Source organism: Saccostrea cucullata, unplaced genomic scaffold (genome assembly GCF_032062105.1).
Source record: "Saccostrea cucullata isolate Sc308-1 unplaced genomic scaffold, CSIRO_AGI_Scuc_v1 ctg180, whole genome shotgun sequence".
Classification (NCBI taxonomy): domain Eukaryota; kingdom Metazoa; phylum Mollusca; class Bivalvia; order Ostreida; family Ostreidae; genus Saccostrea; species Saccostrea cuccullata.
Window position 1 is genome coordinate 312,140 of NW_026936265.1, and position 27,668 is coordinate 339,807.

Consider the following 27,668-nt stretch of genomic DNA (forward strand, 5'->3'; position numbering starts at 1 on the left):
CGAATATGTAGGTACACTGTACATATGACCAGTTGCTATGTAAAACTCAGTTTGCAGTCCATCTTCAGAAGTGAGAGTCGTTCCGAATATGTAGGTACACTGTACATATGACCACTTGCAATGTAAAACTCAGTTCGCAGTCCATCTTCAGAAGTGAGAGTCGTTCCGAATATGTAGGTACATATGACCACTTGCTTTGTAAAGCTCAGTTCGCAGTCCATCTTCAGGAGTAACAGCCATGCCGATTACGTAGGTATAAATGGCCACTCACTATGTAACACTCAGAAATGTCAGTTCGCATTCCATCTTCAGAAGTGACAGCCATGCCAAATATGTAGGTACATATGAATGTAGGTACATTATGACCACTTGCTTTGTAAAACTCAGTTCGCAATCCATCTTCAGGAGTAACAGCCACGCTGAATAAGTAGGTATAAATGGCCACTTGCTTTGCAAAAAAAACTCAGTTCGCAGTCCATCTTCAGGAGTATCAGCCATGCCGAATATGTACGTACAAATGACCACTTGCTTTGTAAAATTTTTCACTGAAAAGAGAAAAAAAAAAACCCAAAAACCAGCAGTATCTATTCAACAATGTACAATTGGGGGATTAGGGTAGGGAGGGATTTCTTAAATCTACGCTTAGCAATTGTTTTCTCAAATTTGATTAACACCAACCTTGCAACTAGCGTGTAACTGGCAAAGAGAGAGTTTGCAGCACGAGCACCTGTCTTTATATAATTGAAAGTTAGATAACTCGTGCTGAAACAAGGAGAGATAACTGCGCCAAAAAATATTGCGCTGCCAAGATAAAAGCATCTTATTCGCATATGGGCGAGATAGATGCTATATTATCTTGGACAGACGCAATAAAACAAAGACAACTTTTATTTATGGGTTTTTTTATTTATTTGGCGCTTTTGGGCACGGCTGAATAAAATAACAACATATTATTTCGGGCCTCCAAAGCAACGGGTAGGCCCAGCAACAACAACAACATTTCAGTTCAACAACAACATTTCAGTTCAACAACATTTCATTTCAACAACAACATTTCAGTACAACCTCAACATATCTGGTGACCTTGACCCTGGGAGATGCAGAGGCCAAGGTCAACAAACATTTCAGTACATCAACATATCAGGTGACCTTGACCCCTGGAGATACAGAGGTCAAGGTCAAATAATAAAAACTTGCAATCCAAGAATAATATTCACACATCCATGACTCTGGGAGGTGCAGAAGTCCAGGAAGAAAATAAAATAGTTTTGTTTACAACACTGTCACAAAATTTACATGGTATTCAACTTTGACCCTGTGTGGTGCAGCGGTCCAATAATGAACCCATATTACATCATAGTTCAAGAGATGTATGCCGCTCAGTTCGCCACAAGACCCCAGTCGTATATTCTTGAACAAAGCATATACGAATGGGGGCGCCGCCACTTTATTAGTGGGGGTCCTGAGCGGCCAGAAACAGCCGTGACCCTTCCTCTCCAGATATCAGTCATTACTGTGATGGATAAAACTTACATCCACGACTAATAATTGGCTTTATATCCCCTGATTTTTTTTTTCCCTTAACTTGGATAAAGGTCCCCATCCCTTTCAAGTAATATTGGCATGGTTTTTTGATGTCAGGATAGTGGATTATAGAATCCCCAACTTCACAAACTTTGTTAAAGTAAAATGCATTAAACCCCTTACTAGTATTCTCCATGGCCACATTATATAAAGAACAATGCCAATTAATACGAGCAGAATATGAGACCATATTAAGTGCACAAGAGGAAATTGAATCTCCTTAATAAATTTCAAGTATTTAAACCTGACATTCTTTAATTTTGTCACTGTAATTTTCCCTCTTTGGATAATTTGAGATGAAATCCCCAATTCCATACTTGCCCCAATACGAAAGAAGTGGGATTTGTAGTCCCAAGACTCGAGGTTTAAGACTTAAGGTTTGGCTAAATTCAAAGTAAAATGGTACTTAGTGAAAGGAGATCCGGAAAAATTGACAAAATAATTGACCCCTTGGGTAGGTCTAATTTCTAAAAACCTTTGAAGATTAGTGCAGGGGCAAGTTAAATCCTCTGTGTCATGTATCTGCAAAGTTGTTACCCTTCCATATTGGACCGTCTTAAACTCTTTTTTTTATTTTTTTTTCTTCTTTAATTAATTAATTAATGATGTGTCGCCAAATTGAATTTCTGTATTGGCAACAACTCCATCGTCGGAGACTGCATATTTTTTTTTTTTTAAAGAAAGTTTTAGTATACACTAGAAAATGCAGCTGAAAACAATTAATGATACCTCATATGAATTTGTACATACGCAGGGTAAAATTTTAAGAATCTGCTTTAATATGGACCTTTTCAAGGGCAACCTACTGTCAATGCTGTGAGCTGTGCTTTTTTAACGCCTGTAACAACTTTTAAGTATGAACTCTTCTGTTAGGTCTATGTGACCTTGAAGTTTGCAATTATAAGAAACGGAATCTAAGTTAGGACGAAATGTCGAAAACACAAGGCCTTAAATTGACCAGTGTGCAACAAATCTAACAATCAAATAACAAGGGGGAGCCAAATAGTATTTAATCCTTGTTGCAAACAGCAGCTGAAGTATGCTCTTACGCCTAATTAATAAGCCTTGCTAGTGTTTTCAGAAAATGCTGCCCCTAACAACTTGTTTAATTTATGCTAGATACGAGGTTCTTGAATTCGATTGGTACAGGTTGTGGTGATGTATGTGGTGCAGTTTGCAAGAAAGGTGCCACTGCTGACGAGAAATGGAATCGGCACTACTGTTATAATTAGTACGGAAGTGAACAGCACGAAAAACAGGGACGTAGCATCCGGGGGGGGCCAGGGGGGGGCTGGCCCCCCCACTTTTTTCCCCAACATAACCTTTACTATAGTAAATGTTCATTGATAGGATGGTTGGCCCCCCACTTTATAACCATAGTATGGTGATATCAAGGATTGTAGGGAAAAAATGGAAGTGATAGTAGTAAGTTGGCTTTGAAAAAGTTTACCACTATACCCCCCCCCCCCCCTCCGAAATAGGATTTTCGAGTTTAGGCAATTTTTAATTTTGTTTTTTTTTTTTTTTTTGCTTGTCAACTTTTTCTGGTAAGTAAAAAAAAAATTTCTCTGGTTGGCCCCCCCACTTTCAAAAACGATGCTACGTGCCTGAAAAATTATATTGTTTAAAAGCAGTCTAACACAAATGATCGAATTAATCTCATCACTCTACTGGATTTTGAGGGCTGTATGTTCAAAACCGTAACCAATGCCTCATTATCAATATAAAACCGTATTTTGAGGACTGTATGTTCAAAACCGTAACCAATGCCTCATTATCAATATAAAACCGTATTCTCCTATTTGCAAGTTGACTACCACCTAAACTGACAGCCAAAACTACTAGGATAAGATCTAGTGTTGTCATGTCATGCAATATATCTGAAGAACTGTAGTCACCCATTCACGTAGCTAAGGGAAATAGCACCATTGCCCTAAAAAGTATGCTCCACAACCCAGATGTGCAGAAACGGCACTATCTGTATACAGATCTAAAATTTAATTTGACGACCAGTTTCTTGGAAATAATCTTGACCATTAAATTGTTCTGGGCACATATCTTGCTTCATTTCATTGTTTAACATAGTATGATGATGAGGCTTAGATACCCCCGGGTTGAATCGTACAATCTCCTCACAAACTTGTAAGAGAAATTGAGCTTCCGCAACAATGACTATAACTGCCGTAGAACTATTAATTAATGTTCCTACAGTATGATACATTTTTCAAGAGGTATTCTGTCAATTCTGATCAGCATCTGCATTGTTTCATTTTCTAAACCTACAAGACAGTGAGTGGGATAAACCGTTTTGTCATCAGTTAAGGGGAACCCACAGTTGAATACAAACCCCTTGCGATGTTTGCATTAATTTAAGAATGACTCGCTTTCTTTATCTGCAAATATGAAATCATCTATGTAAATAATGATCTTTTTTTTTTTTAATCCAGTGCAAGAATATTTGAAATTCTTAAAAGCTTTGTGTGAGAGAGGGAGATGCGTTGAAGACATTTATCAAAGTAATATATAGACCCTCTACTTTGAATCGTAAAAGGTCAAAATCCCCAGGGAACGTATGTAGAAACCTAAAGCTACTTTCACAAATTATGCACCTTCACCAACCTTGGCCAACATTTTTATTACTATTAAACGATGTATAATAACTGTGAACTTACTATGGTTTATACAGTGATTTTCACTGCTGTCTGCAGGATATGAAAGGTGCCTTATCAATCGCCACCCAGAGTTATCCCTCTTTGGCACCACTCCCACTGGAGATACTCTGAGATTACATATGGGTAACCCCCCCCCCCCCCCTCTTAATTCATCTTCTTTGTTATTATTTTATCATTATTCCTGCTTTGTACTGATAAGCTGAAATTAAATTGATATTTTTTATATGTAACATTGGACTTGAGATATAATGTCTGAACCCCCGAGAAAAACCCATGCACTCAACAATTTGTTGCTACAGGTTTGTTTGTATAACGATTAGTGTCGGATCATATTTAATATAGGAATTTTAATTGGTATGTTTCCTACGGTCAAATATTTTTAGCCATTTTCCTTGTATTTTTGGATGTGGGACTGAAATTTTTGTTAGGAGTTTGGTGGAGCTTGATGTCTTGTATATGGATTTCTATATTGTAAACTAATTGTGGTTGCATGGGCTTGGTTCGACCGAATGAGCTCTTAGTATTTTATTTACCTGGGCTCTTTAAAAATTGCATTGTATGACTGTGTCACTGTGCATGCCAACACCACTTGTACAACTGACACAGATTTGACTGCAGGACCCCTTAAAATTGAAATCAACGCACATTTTGTTTGAGAGCGTTGAGTCTGGAGAAATTCCAGTCAATAACTAGGATTCATGTACAACAACAGTTCTAAATCAACTAAGGCCCAAGAAATAAGGGATCTGTAGATTTCCGAAGACGATACTGCGTGAAATATTCAAACCCCAAGCGAACTGTATGGACAAACTTAGGATATCTATTGCTTTATCTGGATGGGCAGATATGTAAACAGATGCAAACATGAGCATGACATCCGTCAGTTTTTCAATTGGAAATATTTTTTGAGACAATTTTCTTTGTTACAATTTCTCCTGTGCACTTAGGGTTAGTTTTCATAGTTTTTTTTTTTTTTTTTTTTTTTTAATCAGTACCCCCCCCCCCCCCCAGTTTGAGTGAAAGCAGAGACTGTACTTCTACAAGCTGGAAGCCTGTAGACACCAGTTTGAAAGTTGGTGTTATAATCAGTGATATAAAGTAATATTTTACTGTTTGTAACGAAATAGTTATATGCTTACCTGTATTGACTATTGTTCTGATTTATTCAGTTGTTTTTTTGTTGTTGTTGTTTTTTTTTTTTTTTTTTTTTTTTTTTTTAGTTAAATAAAAAGTCATCAGTTACAAAGTAATGAAGCTGAAAAGAGTCAATTAGCCATAGATTGCATGATAAAGAGTTATAAAATTATTATCGATTACTTTAAATTTTTTAACTCGGGACAAAGATGGCGGCTAGCACATGGTGATGCAAAAAGACAAATTGAAATGAATCTCATCCTGATCTAAATTTAAACCTTTGTTATCGAGTAGATAAGTAAACAATACGAATTCATAAAAAATAGTAACTGCTATTTCTTAAATCTACGCTTAGCAATTGTTTTCTCAAATTTGATTAACACCAACCTTGCAACTAGCGTGTAACTGGCAAAGAGAGAGTTTGCAGCACGAGCACCTGTCTTTATATAATTGAAAGTTAGATAACTCGTGCTGAAACAAGGAGAGATAACTGCGCCAAAAAATATTGCGCTGCCAAGATAAAAGCATCTTATTCGCATATGGGCGAGATAGATGCTATATTATTTTCGAACCATTGATTTATTACGCAATTTTAACCTACAGTGAGGTAAAATTCCGATAAGTAAAAGAACTAAGATAGGACGAACTAAAGTTACATGTACCTTCTCATTCTGTTCATTTGATTTCTTTAATGAAAAAATGGCATTGATTTCAACAGGTTGTAGAGGGGTCTATACTATGAAATAGTAAGTTCTAAGTTCGTTAGTTCTATGGTCGATACAATGGCCTTGTAAGCAAACACAATTTGTCATTGAGTCCAAATGCTGACTGACGTTTTTCATACTAATTGTTTGTCCATTATTTATACACTCGGCTGATTTTTCCGTTATTTCTCGATCAAGACAAGGAACACACGGAAGGTGTGACCGGGGATACTTACTATTTCTTGGCGCCTGATCCCATCTCTGATGTTTTGGAGGTCCGTGTTTGCTCTGCTCCTATTATTTATTTGTAATGGACTTTTGAGCTTGAATACGGTTGGTTGTGTCCATATATTTCACAGACTAAATGATGAAAGTCGTGGGTTTAAGAACTGAATATCAGATATTGTGGTATTTGTAGGCATGACCGATTAAGAACCCACTTGCATTAGAAAGGAGTCCGAATAGCAAACAATCTGGACTTCTCGTCTTTTGAGACAAGCGGAAAACAACCTCGAGTGTGTAACGTTGGCATTCATGACACCCACCACCACCAACATAATATTTTCACCTACTTTTTGCATTATACTTCTACTACCAATTAAACAGCTCGCAAACTTTGAAAAGAATTATGATATGATTAAATATTTACATCCATTAGTTGTTGATTCCATTTCCTTTTTTATCCATTTCAATAAGTTTTATAATAAAAGTAATTGCGGCAGCTGGAGATACTTAGTTGAATTTAAAAATATTTCCTAGTCTATTCAATACTCTAATGATTGTGACTCCATTCTGTATCAAATTTTATCATCAGGTTATAGAAAAAGATCTAGAGAGAAAGTACAATACTTAAACCCGATCCTCTATACAAATTAGTGAAGAATGTTTGCAGGTTAGTTAACCACCATATTTTTTTTACTTTGATATACTAAATGAGATACAGATCATGATTGTTAATCACACATATACGCATAAAAAAAATCAGCAGAAAATGCCCAAACTCACTATAGCAGAATTTCTTTTGGCATATTACTTCAGATTTGGTGCCAAATGGTTATGTAATTAGTTAGCAGTCTAGGTGAAGAAGAAAAAAGTATATTTTTTTGTGCGATTAATATGCAATCCTAAAAGTTAATTTAAGCATTAAATGCTTTCTTTGGTAGCTAGAATTGGAATAACTGTTGCAACTGTTGCTGTTTTTTTTCCTGCAATAGCTGCAACATAGATTCCCAAGCTAACAAATAAAGAAAGACCTTATAATAATTCAAATCATAAAAGAAATCATATTAGACAACTATGGCATTCCATACAATCTATTATTTCAGACAAAAAGCAATGATTGTGTCCCTTGTGAGAGCGCTCGCTCCGTGTTTGAAGTGATTATTCGTATGTTGTTTTAAGTCCCATTCGAGAATTTTTCACTAAAAATAGACGTCAACAATTACCGATGACGGACTCCAAATTTAGACCTTTACTCGACACTCAGGGCCATTGAGCAGAGAAGGATCTTTATCGCGCCAACGTCTGTCGTGACACAAAACGTTGATTTTTAAGGTTCCCTTTGAAGGACCATTAACTTTCACTTCAAAATGCTGAGCGTTTGGCGAAGGAACAGTTGCTACAGACTTGGGTCAGTCGCAGTCACAATGTCACCAATGAGCAACTTTTGATCACAGAGCAAGTGCCCGTAATTGGAATGTCGTAGGCTAAAGCTCATTCTGCGACAAATCTGTGTAGATAAATATTGGTAGCACATGTTTTTTGCCAAGCGCTCAGCAAGAAGTAAAAAATTCGGAGTCCATGGATGAGCCCTAAAAATTTCAAAACCCATGTCAGGTCATGAGATAGTTCCCTTAAATCCCTCACGGTTAAATACTAGTAACTGTAAATTTTTTTTTTTAAAAAGTGCTGACGTCTTTAATTGGTATCTGGTGACGTCTCATATTTGTGTAAGTAATCATCGGTTAAGGAAAGTAAAACATCAAACAATTATCAAAGAAGGATATGACAAAGTTAAAATTTTCAGATTTAACAATGGTCCTAGCAGATATTAACTGAGATGGCAAAAAGACTACTCTATTCAATGACGTCTCACCTCACCCATGAATTCGGGCCAGAGGATAGAATCAGATTTAATCAAAGGTGAGCTTTGTTCAAATGCGCGCTAATTTAACTCTTTCTAACTCTTTAAAATCAATGATACAATATCATTTGTAAAAACTATTACATTTTAAAGGTTGTGACTGCTTTAGAAGAAGAAGGACGGCGACCTAATCCTCGTTTACTCTTATACAAGAAACAAGAATATCGCCAACAACACAAGATAAGTGCTGTCTATGATAGTTAATTATCATGAGTTTGGCTTTTTTTAAACTCAGAAAATATGACATTTTTAGAATTTTATTGATCAACTTTTTATTTCATCTTCAGTTGAAGTATGATCTCAAACAAAAGATCTTTCGTTAAATAGAACGTATAATCAGGATTGTCTGAACCCGTCTCTAAAATGACTCTAGAACTATGTCATTAAAGTCCGTTGAAAATCATGAGTAAATAATCGTACCATTTTTCTAATCGAACTTTAGAAAATGTCTGAACATATGTCGAAAAATTGTCACGTTAGAAGCAGAAAAATAAATTATGTTTCATGATTATAGCATCATGAAAAGAACAAACCTGTGTTTACATTACAACAAAGAATCACAACAATTTTTCGCAAATTAAGAAAAAAAAATAAGATCATATTGTCCATGATGGTTTATCTAGAGGTGGCATTGGCTTCCCGCCTAAAGTTGCTGCAGCTTGTACTTGCCTCCACTGTTTTTGTTGCTGATCTTGGAGAATGGCTAATTCATTGGAAAGTTGTGCCAGTTCAGCTTCTTTTCTGGCAGCCATTGTATGATTATGAGTATCAGAGTAGTAACCGATTTCTTTGGAAGTATGGACGATCTTATGGTTGATGAGTGTGCGCAGTGATTCTTGTTTGGCTGCAACATAATCTACATATTCTGCTCGCCCAAGACCGTGAATTACTTCAAATGTAATTGGCCATTTTTCACCACAGACACCTCGATGATCATCTTGATCTAGTGTCCATAATGCAACACCACCAAGGTGATTTGAAGCAACCAACATCGCCTGCAATTTGATTCATACAAGTAAGAAAACTTAACTATGAATACAGATTGGTTGACATCACTAATTTCCAATTATCTTACACAATGCGATAAATAATAGTTATATTTCTATCCTACCTTTTCCCGTACACTTCTTGGATTATCAAATCCGACCCATTCATCCCCCATTACATAGTATGGCACTTTTTGTTCTGGTATGTATTGTTCTTCGACGCCACTTCTTATAATATGGCATATCTATACAAAAATGGATTTTGAAAATCACTTTGATTGATGTATGAAGATAATTCAAGAGAAAACTTTGCTGCGGACTTAATATACTTATAACTTCATGATGGTCACCTTGTTGACGGGTATCCCCTCCCCTCCGTCAGAGCCTGGCCCTATAGCAGGTGCCCCCGGCATGGTAATGTTAGGGTTTCGGAGTCTATATGAACGACCATAATAAGGAATACCTAAGACCAGCTGGTTCTTCGGGACCCCTGCTTCTGCCCAACTCCTGGCCAATGTATTCTACAAATTTACAGATTTATTACAAACACATACTGTATTTCCAAACAAACTTATAACAGAATTTTCAATATAGATATAGAAAATGAATTCTTTGTATAAAAAATCACATTGAAATGGATTTTTTTTATTGCTAACGCCTGTTTTACGAATTTTTGTTAATATTAATTTGGAAAAATCTGCATAGGCAGTTTTATGCACATTACTGGAATGAAAACGTTGACGTACAACATTGATAGGGCTCTCAGCATGTGACAGTGGACTATGGTGGACGGCGGCCAGAGGTTCATCCCAGTGTCCATGTAGATCATACGTCTTCAGGTTAAAGAAATCCACCTCTCTGAAAATTACAATGAATTACTTTCTAATTTAACTTGCTATGTTGCAATGCAGAAAATTCAAAAACTATGACAAAAGATCTGCCCATTTTAATTCTAGTGAATGGTTATGCAAATGCCGCATACAGATAAAACGGTTGTTTTCGCTTCGAAACATTTTTTTGACGAGCCTTAGGTGTTACTTAAAGTAAGATCCTTCTTGTGGATCTTTCGATATAAATCAGAATAAAAGCATTGAATTTTGCTTTGACATCCTTCTTAGCTCGTCGATAAGGTAACCTTATATGCATAATATTAACTTTTGGGAAAATGCTTTGTCTCCATTTTAAAGTCATGTAGGTTGCTTGTCTTTGATTTCATAATAATGGATAAGCATTTAAGGATGTATAAGTTGAGAACTTTCCTTACACTAAGGACACTGCGTTTACTTGCCTGGCCAGCCTTTTGAGGTTATACGAGTTGATGACCCTGTAGGCGCTGGGGTCCACAGAAAGAGAGAGGGACAATGACCATTTACTATCAGGCTCGTGTTCTGTCTCTATGGCGTGCCGCATTATCTGTAAAAGAAATTATAGTTTTCTTGTGTGAAAATGATATCATACTTCGTGCGCTACATCATTGTATATCTTTGCAACTGTAACTCTAGTTTTTTTCTATAAAATAACTTCTTTTTCAAAAGGAAGATGCCGTATGTAGATGCCCTATGCTGCAGTTTGGATCAATCATTATTGTTAGGGATTTATAAGCGAATGTGTATAGTTTGTGAAAGAAATACAAGTATATATAATGAATAACATTTCTAGACATGCATTCAATATTTCTCGGGTTTACAGATGACTACCAAAATGTGTTTTGTGCTTTTTTTGGGAAATACTCTTGGCTTTCCATATATTAAGAATTTTAAATTCAACCCTTTTAACTTCAAGAACTTATGAATATTCTAACATCTTGTAGACAATTGTATTCACGTTTCCTTTTTGCCAAGTAAACATCTAACCTCCATGAAGTCGGCAAATCGCTCCCTGTCTTCCGCCGAGCTTTTTCTGAAGGCTGGGTACTGCCAGTCTAGGTCAATGCCGTCAAAGTCGTGGAACCGGAGGAATATAGTGGCCTCCCTTGCGAACTCTTCCATGTTCTCTTTAGACCTGAGCATGTTGGACCAGGCTTCGCTGTCCATTGTCCAGCCTCCCACGGACAGAACCATGTTCAGGTCCTCGTTATGGTCACGTAAGGTGTTCATTCTCTCAGGCCTGCAAAACAATAAAATTTACTGTTCTGTAGAAAAAAAATATTCGAAATGCATTGTTTGTAACTGATAAAATAAAAAGAACATAATTTTTGTATCTGCTACAAAAAGTAAATTGGATGATTGCGTTGGATTTATTTTATTCTGATTGAAAACAGTTATGGCCCTTACAGGTGCATATCTTCAAACAGATCCGGAAATTTGATTCTCTTGCCTGTGTCGTCGATAGTGCCGTAGGCTAAGGCCAGATGAGTGCAGTGGAAGGCGTCTACGTCCTCCGGCTTCAGCGCTTGGTCGCCGTCTCTGTATAGAGCCCAGGCGCTATAGTAACACATCTTAATGAATTCTGAAATGAGGGGAGAAAAGTACAGAGATAGCTTTATTTTCAATTAATATCTTGGGTACTTTGAATGCTTTTAACCTTGAAATATCTATGTACATTATTATAACTCTTTCATGATTCTACTTATTTTATTGTATTTTAGTGATTTATATTATTGCTTATGTATTTGTATTACTGTTTAGAGATGTTTTTAGCCGGGCTTATTGCTCAAAGAGCAATTGCCGGCTTATGTGATCCTGTTAAAGGCAGGATGTTAACCCCATAGTCGCCATTTTTAAGTTACGTGCAAAAATATAATTCTTACTCTCAACCGCTTTTGAGATAATACAAACGCTAAATAAAGCAACAAAAATAAAACGAAGTTTTATCTATATAAAATGAACATTAGTAGTAATGACTTTGAAAACTTCATAAGTCAAAGAACATAGTTCATTAGCGTAAGGATTTTGATAATCAGTGTTACCGTAGTTCTCTACACATACGAGGTAAAGCAGGAGAGGGAACCAGACTGGCCTGTTTGTTTACATTCAGCTGCGGTACCAGATTAATTCTGATTCTGACAAAATCGGACCGGGGTATTAGGATTGAAAAACTCACTGTCATTGTCTTATCATTTACATTGATAGTTTTAAAATAATTTTTTCATCAGAATATAAACGTGATTCATGTAAGAAATCCATTCTACTCTGTAAATGAGCCCGGCTCTCTGTACTTCTGAGTACTTTGATTTTTACTGTTTCCAGCTTAACGTAATGGTTCAAGGTGCATTACTGTATCACCCGTTGTACTGTACTGAAAAACTTGACATTGTTTTGATAAAAATTTCGTAGCGATGTATCTCACAATATATCCCTGATGTTCTAAAAATTATTCCGAATTACGAGATTATTTCCTTTATCTATGGCAATTTGCCAATCTCTTACATTTGAACCACCTATTATTTCTTAACTTTTATGTGAAGCACTTTATATGTTACAATTTAACGGCACCAGTTTAGTTTGCATAGTTCTTGGTTTATTATGATGTATGGCTCTATTCTTTTTAGTGTCATTTTGGAATTTTAGTATTCTAAACATACTATTACAGACATTATGTAATTATATATTAAATCTTTTCCATTTACATCTGACAGAGGATGACACAACTTAATGAGCATTTTAATTATAACCATGTTAACTTCAAATTTATGCTTTTGCATTTACAATATTCAGAACTGCTTTTTTGCACAACCTTTTTCTTAATTTTTTGTAAGTAATAGAAATTTTATACATACATCGATAGCTACCACAACCTGCCTTATTTGTATGGTTTGTGTGTGGTTCCAAATCCATTTGATTATCTCATAGAAATGCTATCATCAGACTAATTTTCATATACATATATAATGTGATTTACTCTTTTCATAGATTATTTTCTTTGTAATCTTAAGATAACCAAAATCAACTCTCACTTGTTGCTCGACTTGTTGTATTTCAGATTCTGTGTTTGTTTGAAAATAGGATTCAAGACCATAAACTGAGAAAAGAGAATTATATCAAAATTTTCAAATTATATAACTTGAGAAATCATCAAGAAAATAAAGTCATTTTTCATTGATTGCTTGCATTTGAATATTTTACGAATTTATATTTCTGGTCAAACGTATATGATATTCGTTAAAATCAGGATATTCAAATTGAAAATTCTGACTTTAATTCGTTCTCAATTTGTGGTCTTGTGAATATTTTTTTTTTAAAAATATCTTTTATTTGACAATTGACAGGACGTCAGACTGTAGTTTCTTTTACATGTCCATGTAATTTATAAACAGAAATTTTCACCGGTTCTAATTGCTGTAGTGTTTCGAGATTCATTAAATTGATCAACAAAACAAGGATGTAACAAACCTCCATGGATTTCTGTCAGAGTAAACAAAACGACAAGAAGACAGGCGCGGATCATGGTTCTATAATCTAAAATAAAGATACAAACATTAAAGAATTTTGTTATTTTCAGCTTTGACTGTATTCAAAGTGTTTATGAAATAGATTTATCTGTAATAATCAATATTCTTAATTTTACACTTCAAGGGAAGATATACATGTAATGTTTTTTTAAAAATATATGCAGTGATATATCAGACAAAAGTGATTTTACTTACGCGATTGAAACTTTGTATATTTAGGTAAAATCCTTTAAAAAGTCAAACATTAAAGAGATCTGGACGCCATTTTCTTCTTTCGTCAAACGCTGACTGTATTATTCATACTTATGATACCTGATTTGAATTTAATTAATAAATCACATCAGGGCATAAGTGAAGTGTGAAATTGTGACATTACTGGTAAGCATTACCACAATGGTGAATTCATTTCTACAAATCACGGAACACTTGTTTAATGGATTATATGTATTCCCTTACCTGTCACTTGATGTTATTTTTGATAATTAATTTTCGATGTCAAAAGGCTATTTGAGGCTTCTTTGGAACAAAAATTACATCACTCATAACTTTTATCATATCTTTAATTTGCATATTTCACGTCACAATATAATTACTTTGTAAAATTTACCCTTTTATCATCATATATCTATTATTTTCATGATCCTCATCAGGGAAACTTTTATGGAAATTTTATCACAGCGTGTTCAGAAATTTACCATGTTTTAGTAAGTAGATATTGACTCTTATATTATGATTAGTGTTTATATATATTATTTACTTCTTCTTATTATTAATTAATAATAAGGATAGTTTTATTTCTTGATTTAATAATTTTAGTTTTTTTTAAGTGAATAATGTATATTTTTGGAGGCAAAACAATATTTAGAGCGACAACGGTCGGCTCCTATTACCTATCATTTCTTCCTTGTAACTTTGAAAACCGTATAAAGCTTTCTGACCCAGAATAAGTATATGTTTATTTTAAATTTTAATTATTTAAGAAGATATGGTTTTTATATAGACAACAAACAATTATATTTATAATCCATTTACTACACATAAAAAAAACAAAACATATCACAAAATCACATTGTCCATGACGGTTTATCAATGGGAGGCATTGGACTGCCTCCTCGAGTTGCTTGACCTTGAACTTGAGACCAGAACTTGGACTGTTGAGCCTGCATTTCCGCCAACTGCTTTGTGTAACGGGATACTTCCCTCTCCTTCTTCGCTGCGTTTTTGTGATCAAAAGCTTCTTGATAGTATGCCATTTCCCTGTTAGCATGTTGTAATTTCTTATTCAGTAAACCTACTAAAGACCCATGTTTTGCAGACACATAGTCTACGTATTCTCGAGGACCAAGTCCGTGGATAACAGCAAACGTTAGCGGCCATTTCTCGCCACAGACACCATTGTAGTCATCTTGATCCATTGTCCACATGGCTATTCCACCAAGGTGGTTTTTAGCAACAAGTTGTGCCTGGAAACAATTAATCAACCAATTGAAGTTCTGTTTTCCTTTTTATTAATCAATTTCAAAACTTCATTAATAAGCGAGCCTCGCCTTTGCAATATGACTTTATCTTCTAACTTGAAACAACACAACGCAAGGAAAAATTACCTTTTCTCGGATGCTTCTTGGATTATCAAATCCAACCCACTCGTCCTCAATAACGTAATATGGGACCCGCTGCTCTGGGATATATCTCTCCTCTACGCCATTACGTATTAAGTGACAAATCTACAAAGCAGTGATAATATCATCATGTAGTAGATTTGTAATTCTACCGGGTAGTCGTAAACACAAACTTTTTTATGACAATTAAGTTAAATATGAATATCTACTGCACCCGGTAAATGCAAAATTTATAACATGAAATCATATTTAATTCATTGCTTTGCTAAAAAGAGCATTGGAATCAGAATGATGTTTTGCTTACAATGTCTCAATACTTAGTTACTTACTTTATTAACAGGAATCCCTTCCCCTCCGTCAGACCCGGGACCCATGGCAGGTGCCCCCGGCATTGTGTAGTTGGAATTCTTCAGCTTAAAGGAGCGACCGTAGTAAGACAGACCTATTACAATCTGGTTAGGAGGTACTCCAGACAAAACCCATTCTCTGGCTAACTCATTCTGAATACCAATAAGTACTAATTTAAAATGCACTTCAAAGTGATGGTATCTTTGTTGATAGAATCCTTGTAAATTGTTACATTGCGAAAAGCCTAATGCGTTAACTTTTTTTGATTAAAAAAATTAGAGATACATGATGTTAGAAAGCAAAAAGTATACAATATCTTTTAAAGATATTATCTTTATATAATTTTATATGCATGTAAAATAAGTATTTTACCAAACTTTATGTTTTTTTCAAACATGAAGTCATGAATCACTTCTTGTATTACATGTATTTCTCAAGAATTTATTCATTTCTACAATTTTAAGGGCATCGGTTCTTTTTGGGATAACAAATGCATACAGTGTGATTTATTTTCCAAACCAACATTCTTATTTATTTCTAACAGGCATACCACGCCATAATTTGTTTCTTTGTTTGGATTTTCTCCACCAATCAGAGGACTGTGATGATCTGCTGTCAGGGGTTCACTCCAGTGACCGTGAAGGTCATAGGTCTTCAAGTTATAGAAATCGATTTCCCTAAGAAGTAAGAATTTATATTTATTTATGTTAATACAATAATACAATACATTTATTTATGCTAATTAAATTAAGTAAGTAAGTGAAAACAACATTTTATATTTAATTTAATTAATTGTCACAGAAATAAGGAGAAGATTACAGCACAGGGACTTGCTCCCGGCGTGTAAAAAATATTTATAAAAAAAAACAAAAAACAATATACTATAAAACTACACAAGGGAAATGGACCCCTTCCTCGCTTCAACCTCTGTTTTCGCTATATTTTGTCGTAACTCACCGCCTGGGATAAGAAATGATTGTTCTAAAACCTTATGTTTAAATTTCCCCCTTGGAGCCTCTGCAATACACATTTCTGACTAAAAATAATCCAAACGCGCTCTTTAGGACAGTTGGTATGGACAGAAAGCGAAAGTAACCTCGGCGTTTTACATTCGAATACGGAATTAGATCATTCGGCAATCCTCGGCTGACTTCGAATGTGCTCTCGCTTTCTGTCCATACCAACTGTCCTAACGAGCGTGTTTGGTTTATTTTTAGTCAGAAATGTGTATTGCAGAGGCTCCAAGGGGGAAATTTAAGCATAAGGTTTTAGAACAATCATTTCTTAACAGATCCCAGGCGGTGAGTCAGTAAAATACGACAAAATATAGCGAAAACAGAGGTTGAAGCGAGGAAGGGGTCCAAAATGGCGTCCTCCCTTGTGTAGTTTTATAGTATATCGTTTTTTGTTTTTTTTTATAAATATTTTTTACACGCCGGGAGCAAGTCCCTGTGATTACAGGAAATCTTTTCTACCTTTAAAAATATTATTTCACCGTTATATTACGACTTTTGCAAATATTCATATATATACTAATATATAGAACAATTTTACTGATGTGCATGCTTTAGAAAGGTAACTCAAAAGTTCTCCCATTATCAGTTTAACAATAATGTTTTGTTGGTAAGTACGTGCTCCCTCGCACCTATTAGAAGTGTGGAAGTGCTGTTGGACTTACTTTGATAACTTTTTGAGGTCGTAGGAGTGCATCACACGGTAAGCGGAGGGGTCAACAGACAGTGAGAACGACAGGTGCCATTTACTATCAGGTTCCGATTCTGTCTCAATCCCATGTCTGAAACGCTAAAGGAAGCCAGGGGTCAAAGGGATTTTCAGGTTAAGAGAAAGTGTTTAGAGGAAATCCTTGACACATGTTAAATTTTACGATACTCTAGCTGTTTCCCTCAAATGTACTTATGTTCAGTCAATACGAATTTTATTGTTCTGTAACTTATTTTTATCGTGTATACAGAGTGTATCTACCATTTTCTTATGTTGATTTCCTACATCTTTCTTTTCACTATTATAATATGTGCTAGATACTAAATGTGTTCTCATTCTTATCTTATAACCACCTCACAGAGTTCCACCAGTTTTGCTCGATCATGCGCACTGCTACCCCTGAATGAGGGATACTGCCAGTCTAAATCGATCCCATCAAAGTCATGAAAGCGAAGGAAAGTGATGGCCTCTGAGACGAAGGCGTCCATTGTTTCCTTGGTTTTAACCACATTTGACCAGGCTTCGCTGTCCATCATCCATCCGCCGACGGACAGGACCATGTTCAAATCCTCGTTATGATCCCGCAATTCGTTCATTCTCTCAGGACTAGGTTATAATTAAAAAATAATGTTCTAAGAGATTCAGTATATAAAATTTCTTACTTCGCTTTGTTAAAAATTTATGATTTAATAATTTTATATTTTTTATCTATATTTTTTCTTATTAATTTTTTTCACTCATTTGACTGATTTAATATTACATTTATGTGTCTCTTACAAATGCATGTTCTCATAGGCGTTGGGAAACACAACGTGTTTGCCTGTATCGTCTATTGTAGCGTAAGCCAGGACTAGATGAGTACAGTGATGGGCGTCAATGTCCTCCGGCATCAGAGCTTGGGGACCGTCTCTGTACACAGCCCAGGCGCTGTAGTAACACATCTTAATAAACTCTGAAATATACACGGGAATATACACATACAGGTAAATGTTAAATTAACTGTTTTAAACGTTATGGTATTCATATTTTATATAAAACTAAATTACACAATGTTTTATTAATGATTGTACATAAATAGAATGTAGTTTCTTGCAAAATTTTCCGCCTTTTTTCTATGTCTGACAAGTTAAGCGAAAGAAATATTCTTTATATATGAATAAAACTCATTTCTTATAAATGTACACTTATGTTTTCTATCTTATACTTTTTATTTTAATGAAGAATTAATTCAACTATTACAATCGCTGCGATGTACGTTCATGTCATTACACAAATTTTGCAGTCTTTTTGGACACAGAATGCTTCTTAATATGTTAAATAGAGGTACGAACTATTATAATATTTATTCCATCTCTGCGTAGTTTGAAACTTCATTAAGGTATAGTCACGCTCCAAGTGCATATATTCAATTTACCTGGAGAACGACAGCTGACAATAGAGAGAACGGAAACATTTATTCGATATATATTAAATTGATTCATGCCATATTTAATGCATTTTCTGTATCATCATAATTTGCACTATATGTTTTCGGTGATATATACAGATCTAGAGGAAACATATTTTGACATTTGACAAAATGCTTCTTTCTGATAGTTTAACAAGTGAAAAGTAACCGGAAACGATCAGTGACCTATCTCAAAAAATTTGCAAACAATACAAATTTTTGAGCAGGCCATGAAACACAGACCACAGGAAATTCTAAGGAAAGAATCAGGTGACTAGGAGGAGTAAACATCCCGTGTTGACCGGGCACACCCGCCGTTTGCGATATATGTATTGATAAGGATTACGAAACATCAAATTTAGTTTGATAATAAAAAAAACTAACAAAAGGCTTGTTAAAAAATTTTCGTTTCTGATATTTTAGCCACATTTCATAGTCGAAGTGTTATGAGAAAGGAGAAAAGATAGTTTAAAGATTGTTAGTTTTTTTGTCTAAAAACCACAATTCTTGTGAAATTCGACGTTGTGAGGTTATTTTTTGTGCATTCTTACGAAGGAACACCGCCCATTCTAAACAGTAGAATATTTTTATGTGAAAGAGTGAACTCTTATATTTTACTAAACTCTTTATCTTTCCAAAAACATTCTTTAAATAACCAAACACAGTAAACACAGATAGATTTACACCTAATTTTATAAGTAGAATGGCGATAAGTATATTAAAATAGAAAATGAGTAAATTTATGTAAATTCAAAATTAATATACATCAACATCCTTATATTACTCAGAATTTTATTTATTCTGAGAATTGTCTGAAATTTATAAAGTATACGGAAGAAATTGTGATAATTTTTCAAGCTCCTCTGAGAAAAGGATTTGACATTAAAAGTAAATTTCTGTGAAAAGTGGACTGATTTCCCACACGAAAACTTACCCCCACATACGCACGAAAATGAGAAGAATAAAACCACGAAAGCCGCAATATTCATCTTTTCAAAAAATTCTACAAACAATGGGAAAAGAAACCAATCATCCAAATTTACACATATCCTGTATCAAATAAGCACATCTGTTCAGCTGACCAATATCTTTCACCTACAATTTCAACTGATTTAAGTTTTCAACAAATTTCAACATTTGTCTGTCATAATTAATCATTTTTTTCACATTTACATGAAAAATACAGTGAAGAACATGTGATGAAGAGAGAAAACGCATTAGACAACATTTTAATGATCCGAGACAGGACAAATATGTTAATTTGTTCTTGTCTGTTTCTGTAATTTAATAAGCTTCAAAAACTTCATTATGAAGAATCTAATTTTGTTGAAAAAAAATTTTAATACAGAGTGATATTCAAACACTTTGGAATAGAGTCTATTATTGCATAGATTTGTAAGTTACTAAAGCGCAACATATTTATTTTAAAAGATATATGTACCACAGAGTCTAACACTTCTGTTTATACTTGGATATTTTTTCAACAATAAAGACGTAAATCATAAACTAACAACAAAGCTTTCTGATAAACACGATGACTCTAACTTTTCAATCGTCAACTTCACTTCCTTATGCAACAATATATATTCTTATCACCAGGGTTTTTAAGTCATCATTTCATTAGTTCTATGGTGGATACGATGACTTTTGTCAGCAAATATAATCAATCGTTTAGTCGAATGCTTACTTACTTTTTTCATACTTATTGTGAGGCCATTATTTACATAGTGAATTGTCGACGGATTTTCCCATCATTTCCCGCCTCTAATGTTTTATAGGTCCTTGTTTGCTCTGCAGCTGATTTGTAATGTTTAATGGACCTAAATTTAACTATATTGATTTAAAACAGTAACAAAATAACTGAATTTTTATTCAAAACAATAATACATAAATTATATTAAACAATTTTGTGAAACTCAGTTAGTGTGAGGATATTTAAGAGAGGTATTTGATTGCAAATGGCTTGCATGTGAATTGGAAAAAGGAGCAGCCAACCCAACGAAACCTGTGATATTCTTTGATGCATACAAGAACTGTAAAGTTGATTTTTTTTTTTATGGTTGAAAGATTATATATTTAAGTATCTTCCAACAGCGCCATTTGGTACCAATTTTTTTAAATGCCTCTCCTTATAAGCGGACCTTAATTTAAAAACAAGAAGAAAACACTTGCTGTAGCCTTCAAATGACATAAAATATAACAATTAGTTACCTCCATTTATTTATCAAATATATTTTGTGAACTTGTACCAAAGATGGTCTCTTCATATACATACTTTAAATGTACAAGAAAACCTTATGATTTTTACTTGAACTTCCTTTAATTATGTAACTATGTATATTTTATCACCTTCACATGGCATCTATATCTCCAGGCTTATTATAAAAAAAGCTTTTGACACACAAAATAACTTTTTCCTTTAAGGTAAACTTTTTGCAAGTTCTACAATATATTCCATTACCTTATCTGCAAATAAAATCTAGCATTAAGTCGAATGCTGACTATACCTTATTTCATACAAATTGTTAGACCATTATTTAAACACTAATTTTACTATACATGTAAATTAATGTCGGGTGTTGGTTTCATCCTATTGCACCTAATACATAAAGTAGGGGTCTGTGTTTGCATTTTGTATTTTTCAATGGACATTTAAGGTGGAATGCCGCACCAACTTTTTATTTTATAGATCACTCAGTCATCCTTTTCAAACAATGGCTTCAGCACTGAAAGGCCGATATTAGCTCTTAATAATTTTGTATGATTTTTTCATTTATTGGTTTTTTTGGGGTATTTTTTCAAAGATATTTCATCCAAAAATCAGTGACATCATCCAAAAATGTAAATCAAATCAACTTGCAAAAACGTTAGAAATTTAAGCTAATATGGTTGTTAAGAAATTATATCAACGGAAACAAATCTTTTCTACAAGGTCCGGTTTGCCCATCTCCTGATTTGTATTGCTTGGATGACTTTTATGATTATTTTCATATCTGTAGATGCTGTTGATATACTTGTTTCATTAACGTCTTGCTCATCCATTGATACATGCATTATTGTTCATACGATGTTGATGATAGGTATTTAAACCACGCCTTCCAAAATCAGCGTTTTGTAAATTTTTGGTCATTCTAATGACCTTTTTGCCAAAAATAAACTGATAAAACCTAAATAAATAAAAAAATAATAAACCCAAACCTAAACCTGAACAATTTGCCAAAAAATAAAACTAATTTCTGGGTTGACATATTCCATTGCAACTGTTAGACCTTTGTTTATAAACTAACTTTGACTATGGGATGTTCCGTCTACTAGATCAATTACATAGGTTGCACTGCGGGTGTGATCGGTCAACAGAAAATGCTAATTCCTCTCAAACACCTGATCCTACTTCTGGTTTTTCCAGGGGTTCGTGATTATGTGCTATTGAAAGATTTGTATTGTTTTTACGAGATCGATCAATTTCGCTTTCTTTACCTTTCTCATTATAAATGGTCTTTCTTACTTTTTTTTATGAAGAACTTATACTCAAAGATGTAAGATACAGTACGATCAAACTAATATTTTCTATCAACATCAAACTAATATTTTCTATCAACATATGTTATCTATCATTATGCAGAAGGTATATTTCACTACAATTGTCTTGACCTCTTTTGATTGAGAATTCTTTTATTATATTCAAATGCAAATCCTAGCAGTGAACATTAGGTTTATTGAGAAAAACAACCAGATTTTGAATGGAAAATGTTTCAGACAAAAGCTCGTTTAGGTTGAGAGCCGTCCTACTGGTTTTCCTCTTTTCCAGGTAGAATTGTCAAGCCAGATCAAGAGAAATTTTCTACCGAAGATGTGATATCACAGCAAGGGTATTCAATTTTCAAGAATTGCTATATACCCACTTTTGTGTCTTTATAAAAGCGAAGTGGATGCAGCTAAATACACTTAAGATATAACAATAATTCTGTAGAGATTCTTTAATCTGTAATTTTTTTCCTTTTTTCAAAACAGTATTAATAATAGTAACACCAATAGTAAATCACAAAAGAAATATTGACTATATCAAGTGACAGAAACATATACAGGTGTATTTCATATCCAAGTATTACTGACTTATGCCGAATATTATTGAAATAAGGTGTTTGAAACAGAAACTAGTAGCTGATTGTCAGCAATTTGACCTGTCCTACAACAGGTATCGTATTGTCACCAAAGAAAACATAACAATACTCTATCGATCAAACAATTATCATTAAAATTCACAATAAAATACATATTTTACATTAAGTGGAGAATAAATTATTTCTAGTTTCTGTCATTTACCATGTAAATGATCTCTGATTAACCGGAGGAAGTTCAAATGGTTTATTCATCATTGCCTGAACGCTCGCCACTTGAGCTGTCATCTTGCCCATGGCAACTTCTTGCTCTTTTTGGAGACTGATAATTTTGGCATCCATTTTCTCCACCATGTTCTTTTTTCCTGCCATTAAGTAGGCTCGTCTAGAAACACGAGCGCTGTTGATTTTAGTTCGGTAGATCTCTCCAATGGCCATGTTTTTACGCTGAGTATACAGCATGTATGCCTGAAGCCCGTTGATGACAGACATAGTCAGTGGAAACTTGCCCGCACCACAAGCCCCTGCATGGTCATCCATATCCAGGGAGTAGAGTAACACGCCAGCCAAAGATTTGTCAAAGACAAAGGCCGCCTATGAATAAACGGAAAAACAAGGGAGAATGGAGATCTGATGAAACCCAAATGTGGATCATATTTCATAGATTTGCCTTTGGTAAATAAAATTCATACCTTATTCATAACGCTTCTTTGATTATCGTAGCCTATCCATTCATCGCCTTGAACGAGGTAAGGAACTTGTTGAGAGGGGATGAAACTTTCATTCAATCCGCTTCTGATAAGATGACAAAGCTGCAAGGTTTAGAGAAAGAATAAAATTAACTATGAAAATGCTCAAAGGATTTAAAAATTTAAATTTTTAAAGGTAAAAAAATGGAGAAAACATACATGTTTAATTGGTATTCCATCGCCATTGTCCGATCCCGGCCCAATAGCAGGAGCTCCTGGCATAGACATAGCCTTGTCTGCCAAGCGATAAGATCTCCCAAAGAATGGAATTCCGACAATCATCTTGTGGGCTGGAACCCCTTTCTGTTCCCACAACTCCACTAAATCTGCCTTTAATACAAAGAGGATGTAAAAGAAAATATGTTCTTTCTCACAGTGAAACAATTTGAATTGACATTCTTTTTAAAAAAAACTATTGAACATATAAACAGACAAACTTCACAGACGTTCTCTATAGGCAAAAAAAATATACATGAATTATATTTTATTTATAGAAGGAATTGCCGATAGAAAAATGGCCTTTATATTTGTAAAAAGGCCAAGGAAGCGGCAAGCATAGGGATATGGGGTAAATATTGTTTTCATTACTAGCACAAAGTTAAATTAATTTACTTAGTATGTTTGATTACTTCCACAAAATACTTGTATATTTACATTTTAAACATTTGTGAAAAGTCTCCAGTTCGGGATTGAAAATATATATTTTCCAGAAATATTATGTTATGAGTACATATAATCAAATATGTTTTTAAAAAATAAACAACATAACTATTATCATCAGATACTCACCACATTGTTGAAACCTTTAGGTCCTACCAGTGCGCTATGATGTCTTGCCAACATCGGGTCATCCCAGTGCCCGTAGAGATCATACATTTTTAGGTTGATGTAGTGGGCTTTACTTAAAGAAACGATTATAGCAAACTAAAGCATGTATTACTTTGATCAAAACCTGAAGAAGGCAATTCGATATCAATTCTTTATTAAAACTTCACCAAAAAATAGATCAGACAAAATTGCCAAAGTATTTAATCTACTAGGAGATCTAAACCATTAATTTTAAAATAATCATTTGACATGAACTCTGAAAACAATGACTGTTTGCTATAAGATTTACCTTGACAAACGTGGTATATCATAACCGAAATGCATCACGGGTAACAGAGGGTGAAATGTTAGGGTAAAGGTCAGTTTCCACTTAATATCTGGGATTTCCTCGATATCAAATTCAAGAGCAATTACCTAAAATACGATAAAAATGGTCAGATTATTTTTAAAGTACGATGTTTTTTTTCTCTCTTATTTTATTCAAATGGCTGGCAGGAAACGGTTTTCCTAAAGCTACTCACATCACAGAGGTCAGCGAATCTTTTTTTGTCCTGCATATCACTGTCCCTCAGTGCTGGGAACTGCCAGTCGAAATCTAGACCATCAAAGTCAAACCGTCTTAGATATATAATAACCCACTTGGTAAACTTCAGCATGTTTTCTCTGGAAGAAACCAGCTTGGAAAAACCTTCGCCACCTTTGTCCCAACCCCCAACGGACAAGATCATGTTAAGGCGATGATTTAATTTTCTCAGACGAATTATTCTTTGGTATCTGAAAGAACAAAAACAATCAATTCTATTAAGAACTTGGAGAAAATGGATACCATTTTCATTTGTAATATATTAAATGGAAACTCTAATTTTGAAAAGAGAAACCTTGTTGTCTGTGGAGGAAATGGTTCAAGTCAAACTATTCATTTTACAACAAAAAGAGATTTCATTTCAACTCGCAGGTTTACTAAGCAACATACAGGTAATTTTCTTGGAAATGATCCGGGTCTTTGAGCCTAATTCCTGTCTCGTCGATTTCAGCGAAGGAGAAGATGATGTGGGTACACATGAAGGGATCGATCTCTTCCGGTTCGAGACCATGAACTCCATCACGTGCTATCGCAAAACCATTGTAAACACAGAACCGCTGAAAATGCTGTCCTGTTAAGCATAAGAATAATTCCTCCTATTATTGAACAAAATTTCAAACGTTTATAAAAATAATAGTCAAAAAATAATGATGATTCAACGTAATTTGAGATAGCTAAAAAGGGAGGACAACATTGAAAAATTTCAATTCATTTCCGCTACATTTTCTCAAAATTTCAAGTGATCATTACCACTACATTTTATTGAAAAAAAAAACTATTGCCGATTACAAGTCATTACCACTACATATCGAATCAGCAGCAAATTCCCGAAATATAAGTACAATGTACTTATTTTTATAAGGCATTCCATTACAGCAGTATCAGTATGTCAAGCAAATGACCTTCAAAGCTCTACCAATTGTGTAAAAACTGTGTTTTATCCATGAACAATGCTCGGTTTTAAAATTTCTAAAGTTTTTATGAAATAAAATAGATTTTAAATATTTTTTTTAAAAAGATATCCTGCTCATTTTTTAGTCTTTCACCTCTCTTTGAGCAGGAGAAAAGGGTTTTTTGCATATAAAGTGTACATATGTTTTACTTTTAATAAATCTGTGCATGTGCTAACGAAAGAGTTAATGCAGCGGTAATGTATACTAGTACTTTTAACGGAGTGGTAATGTAACCTTTTTGTAGCGGTAATGAGTATGTAGAGGAAATGAAAATTCGAAAATGTAGCATTAAAGATTAGCACCCATTTTTACTCCCTTATATTGAATGATATCGATGATCTTTATGTTCTCCGTTAAGCTCAAAATTCCTTTGTTTTAATTTTTGGTGGGATTCTTTTCTAATCTACTCCAATGATTTATTATTTTCACTTCGTTCGAATTACTTAATAAAAAAAGTACAAGACACTACAACTACGATTCAACATATATAAAAAAGTAAAACAGTAAATTTAGATTTGCTGACTTTTCCTGCGTGTATTTATATATAGAATATGCAAAATTAAATTAAAAGAGACTACTATTTAATTACTCTGACATTCTGGTTCCCTGCAATTATATCATTGCTTGTGATTTATTAAACGTCTACATTTATGTTAAATTATACGTCATCTTAAACTTATTCATTTACATTTCATATATCACTCAATTTCCTTAAGGTTTCTCCTACTGAAGTGCTTATAACATTCGTCTGACATATAGGGTTAAGGAAATGATATTGAATTTATATTATATTCAGTCCCTTTTTGCAAATAGTTCGTAGTTTGAATCAAAATCCAAACATTTCAACAATTAAAATTTCTTCAAGTTAGAAGGAGAAATTTTCCTCAAAATGTATTACAGTGACTATGTTAATCTCCATGGAACTTACCTTGAACAATAGCTAGTGAAATCACAGCGACGAAAAGACTCAAAATTTTGTATGTGTTCATCTGAATCATAAAAGAAATCATCAAAGAAATCTTTTTATTTATGAAATATTTAAACTAAAGAAATTATGGGGAAAAATGGACACATTATCTCATCGCTCTGAAAGTTTGAAAATATTTTATTTGTTTACAATTAAAACAACACAGTATTTCTATTTATTTCTATTTTCAAAATCATACTTTTTTCTCTCAGGTAATTACAAAATGAAATTTTGGTACTTATTTACAATAGGAAATTATATCATTGATACACTTTAAACACTGACTTACCTTCTCACGTAAGGGTCTCACATAAGTGCTAAAATAGAGTCGCCATTAAAGTTCACAGGAAATGATGTACAGAATTTCATATTTATGCAAATGGCATTTACCTGAGGATCAATTCATAAGTTAATGAAATACAATCAAGACAAACCGTATAATGTCTGGTTATGTTTTCTATTTTCAATTTATCACACTTGACAATAAACTTGTATATGTGGTTCAGAGAAGTTTAAACCAAAAAAATGAACAAAAAATGAGTTTGAAATCATATTGCTAGAAGTTTTCTTTTCAGTATTAACACTATGGATTTGTTCGATTCCATGATGGATCTAATTTCTTTTACGCATATTAATTTTGCAGTGTCATCAGAGATAATCGAAAACATATAATGATGTCTTTTACACACATTTTTATTGAATCTGTTGTTTTTAGTATAAT

The 27,668-nt window shown here is 34.0% G+C and overlaps 2 protein-coding genes across 2 annotated transcripts; both read right to left on the minus strand.

Moving 5' to 3' along the window:
• Window positions 1-8,478: 8,478 nt before the first annotated feature.
• LOC134245159 (uncharacterized) lies at window positions 8,479-20,072 on the minus strand. The gene is made up of 17 exons (XM_062727417.1): window positions 19,684-20,072; window positions 18,080-18,254; window positions 17,656-17,908; window positions 17,259-17,383; window positions 16,131-16,257; window positions 15,562-15,732; window positions 15,218-15,337; window positions 14,682-15,076; window positions 13,990-14,021; window positions 13,555-13,620; window positions 11,497-11,671; window positions 11,077-11,329; window positions 10,508-10,636; window positions 9,970-10,077; window positions 9,574-9,744; window positions 9,349-9,468; window positions 8,479-9,232 (listed from the first exon to the last, which is right to left on the minus strand). Exons 1-17 carry the CDS (start codon window positions 19,736-19,738, stop codon window positions 8,834-8,836), a joined length of 2,874 nt encoding a protein of 957 aa, XP_062583401.1. The 5' UTR covers window positions 19,739-20,072; the 3' UTR covers window positions 8,479-8,833.
• Window positions 20,073-22,711: 2,639 nt separating this feature from the next.
• On the minus strand, window positions 22,712-27,333 carry LOC134245175 (putative chitinase 2). Its single transcript, XM_062727433.1, has 9 exons — window positions 27,237-27,333; window positions 26,909-26,969; window positions 25,418-25,598; window positions 24,966-25,218; window positions 24,734-24,858; window positions 24,406-24,517; window positions 23,776-23,946; window positions 23,560-23,679; window positions 22,712-23,461 (listed from the first exon to the last, which is right to left on the minus strand). The coding sequence occupies exons 2-9, from the start codon at window positions 26,967-26,969 to the stop codon at window positions 23,069-23,071; spliced, it is 1,416 nt and encodes a 471-aa protein (XP_062583417.1). The 5' UTR covers window positions 27,237-27,333; the 3' UTR covers window positions 22,712-23,068.
• Between the last annotated feature and the right edge of the window lie 335 nt (window positions 27,334-27,668).

Coding starts and splice junctions, on each gene's coding strand:
- LOC134245159 (XM_062727417.1), bottom strand. CDS start 19,738: ATGAATATTGCGGCTTTCGTGGTTTTATTCTTCTCATTTTCGTGCGTA. Junction 15,733..16,130: donor AAGAAACAAATTATGGCGTG/GTATGCCTGTTA, acceptor ATTGGTATTCAG/AATGAGTTAGCCAGAGAATG. Junction 11,330..11,496: donor CTGTTTGAAGATATGCACCT/GTAAGGGCCATA, acceptor ATTGTTTTGCAG/GCCTGAGAGAATGAACACCT.
- LOC134245175 (XM_062727433.1), bottom strand. CDS start 26,969: ATGAACACATACAAAATTTTGAGTCTTTTCGTCGCTGTGATTTCACTA. Junction 24,859..24,965: donor GATTCGCTGACCTCTGTGAT/GTGAGTAGCTTT, acceptor ATCGTATTTTAG/GTAATTGCTCTTGAATTTGA. Junction 24,518..24,733: donor GATATACCACGTTTGTCAAG/GTAAATCTTATA, acceptor CGTTTCTTTAAG/TAAAGCCCACTACATCAACC.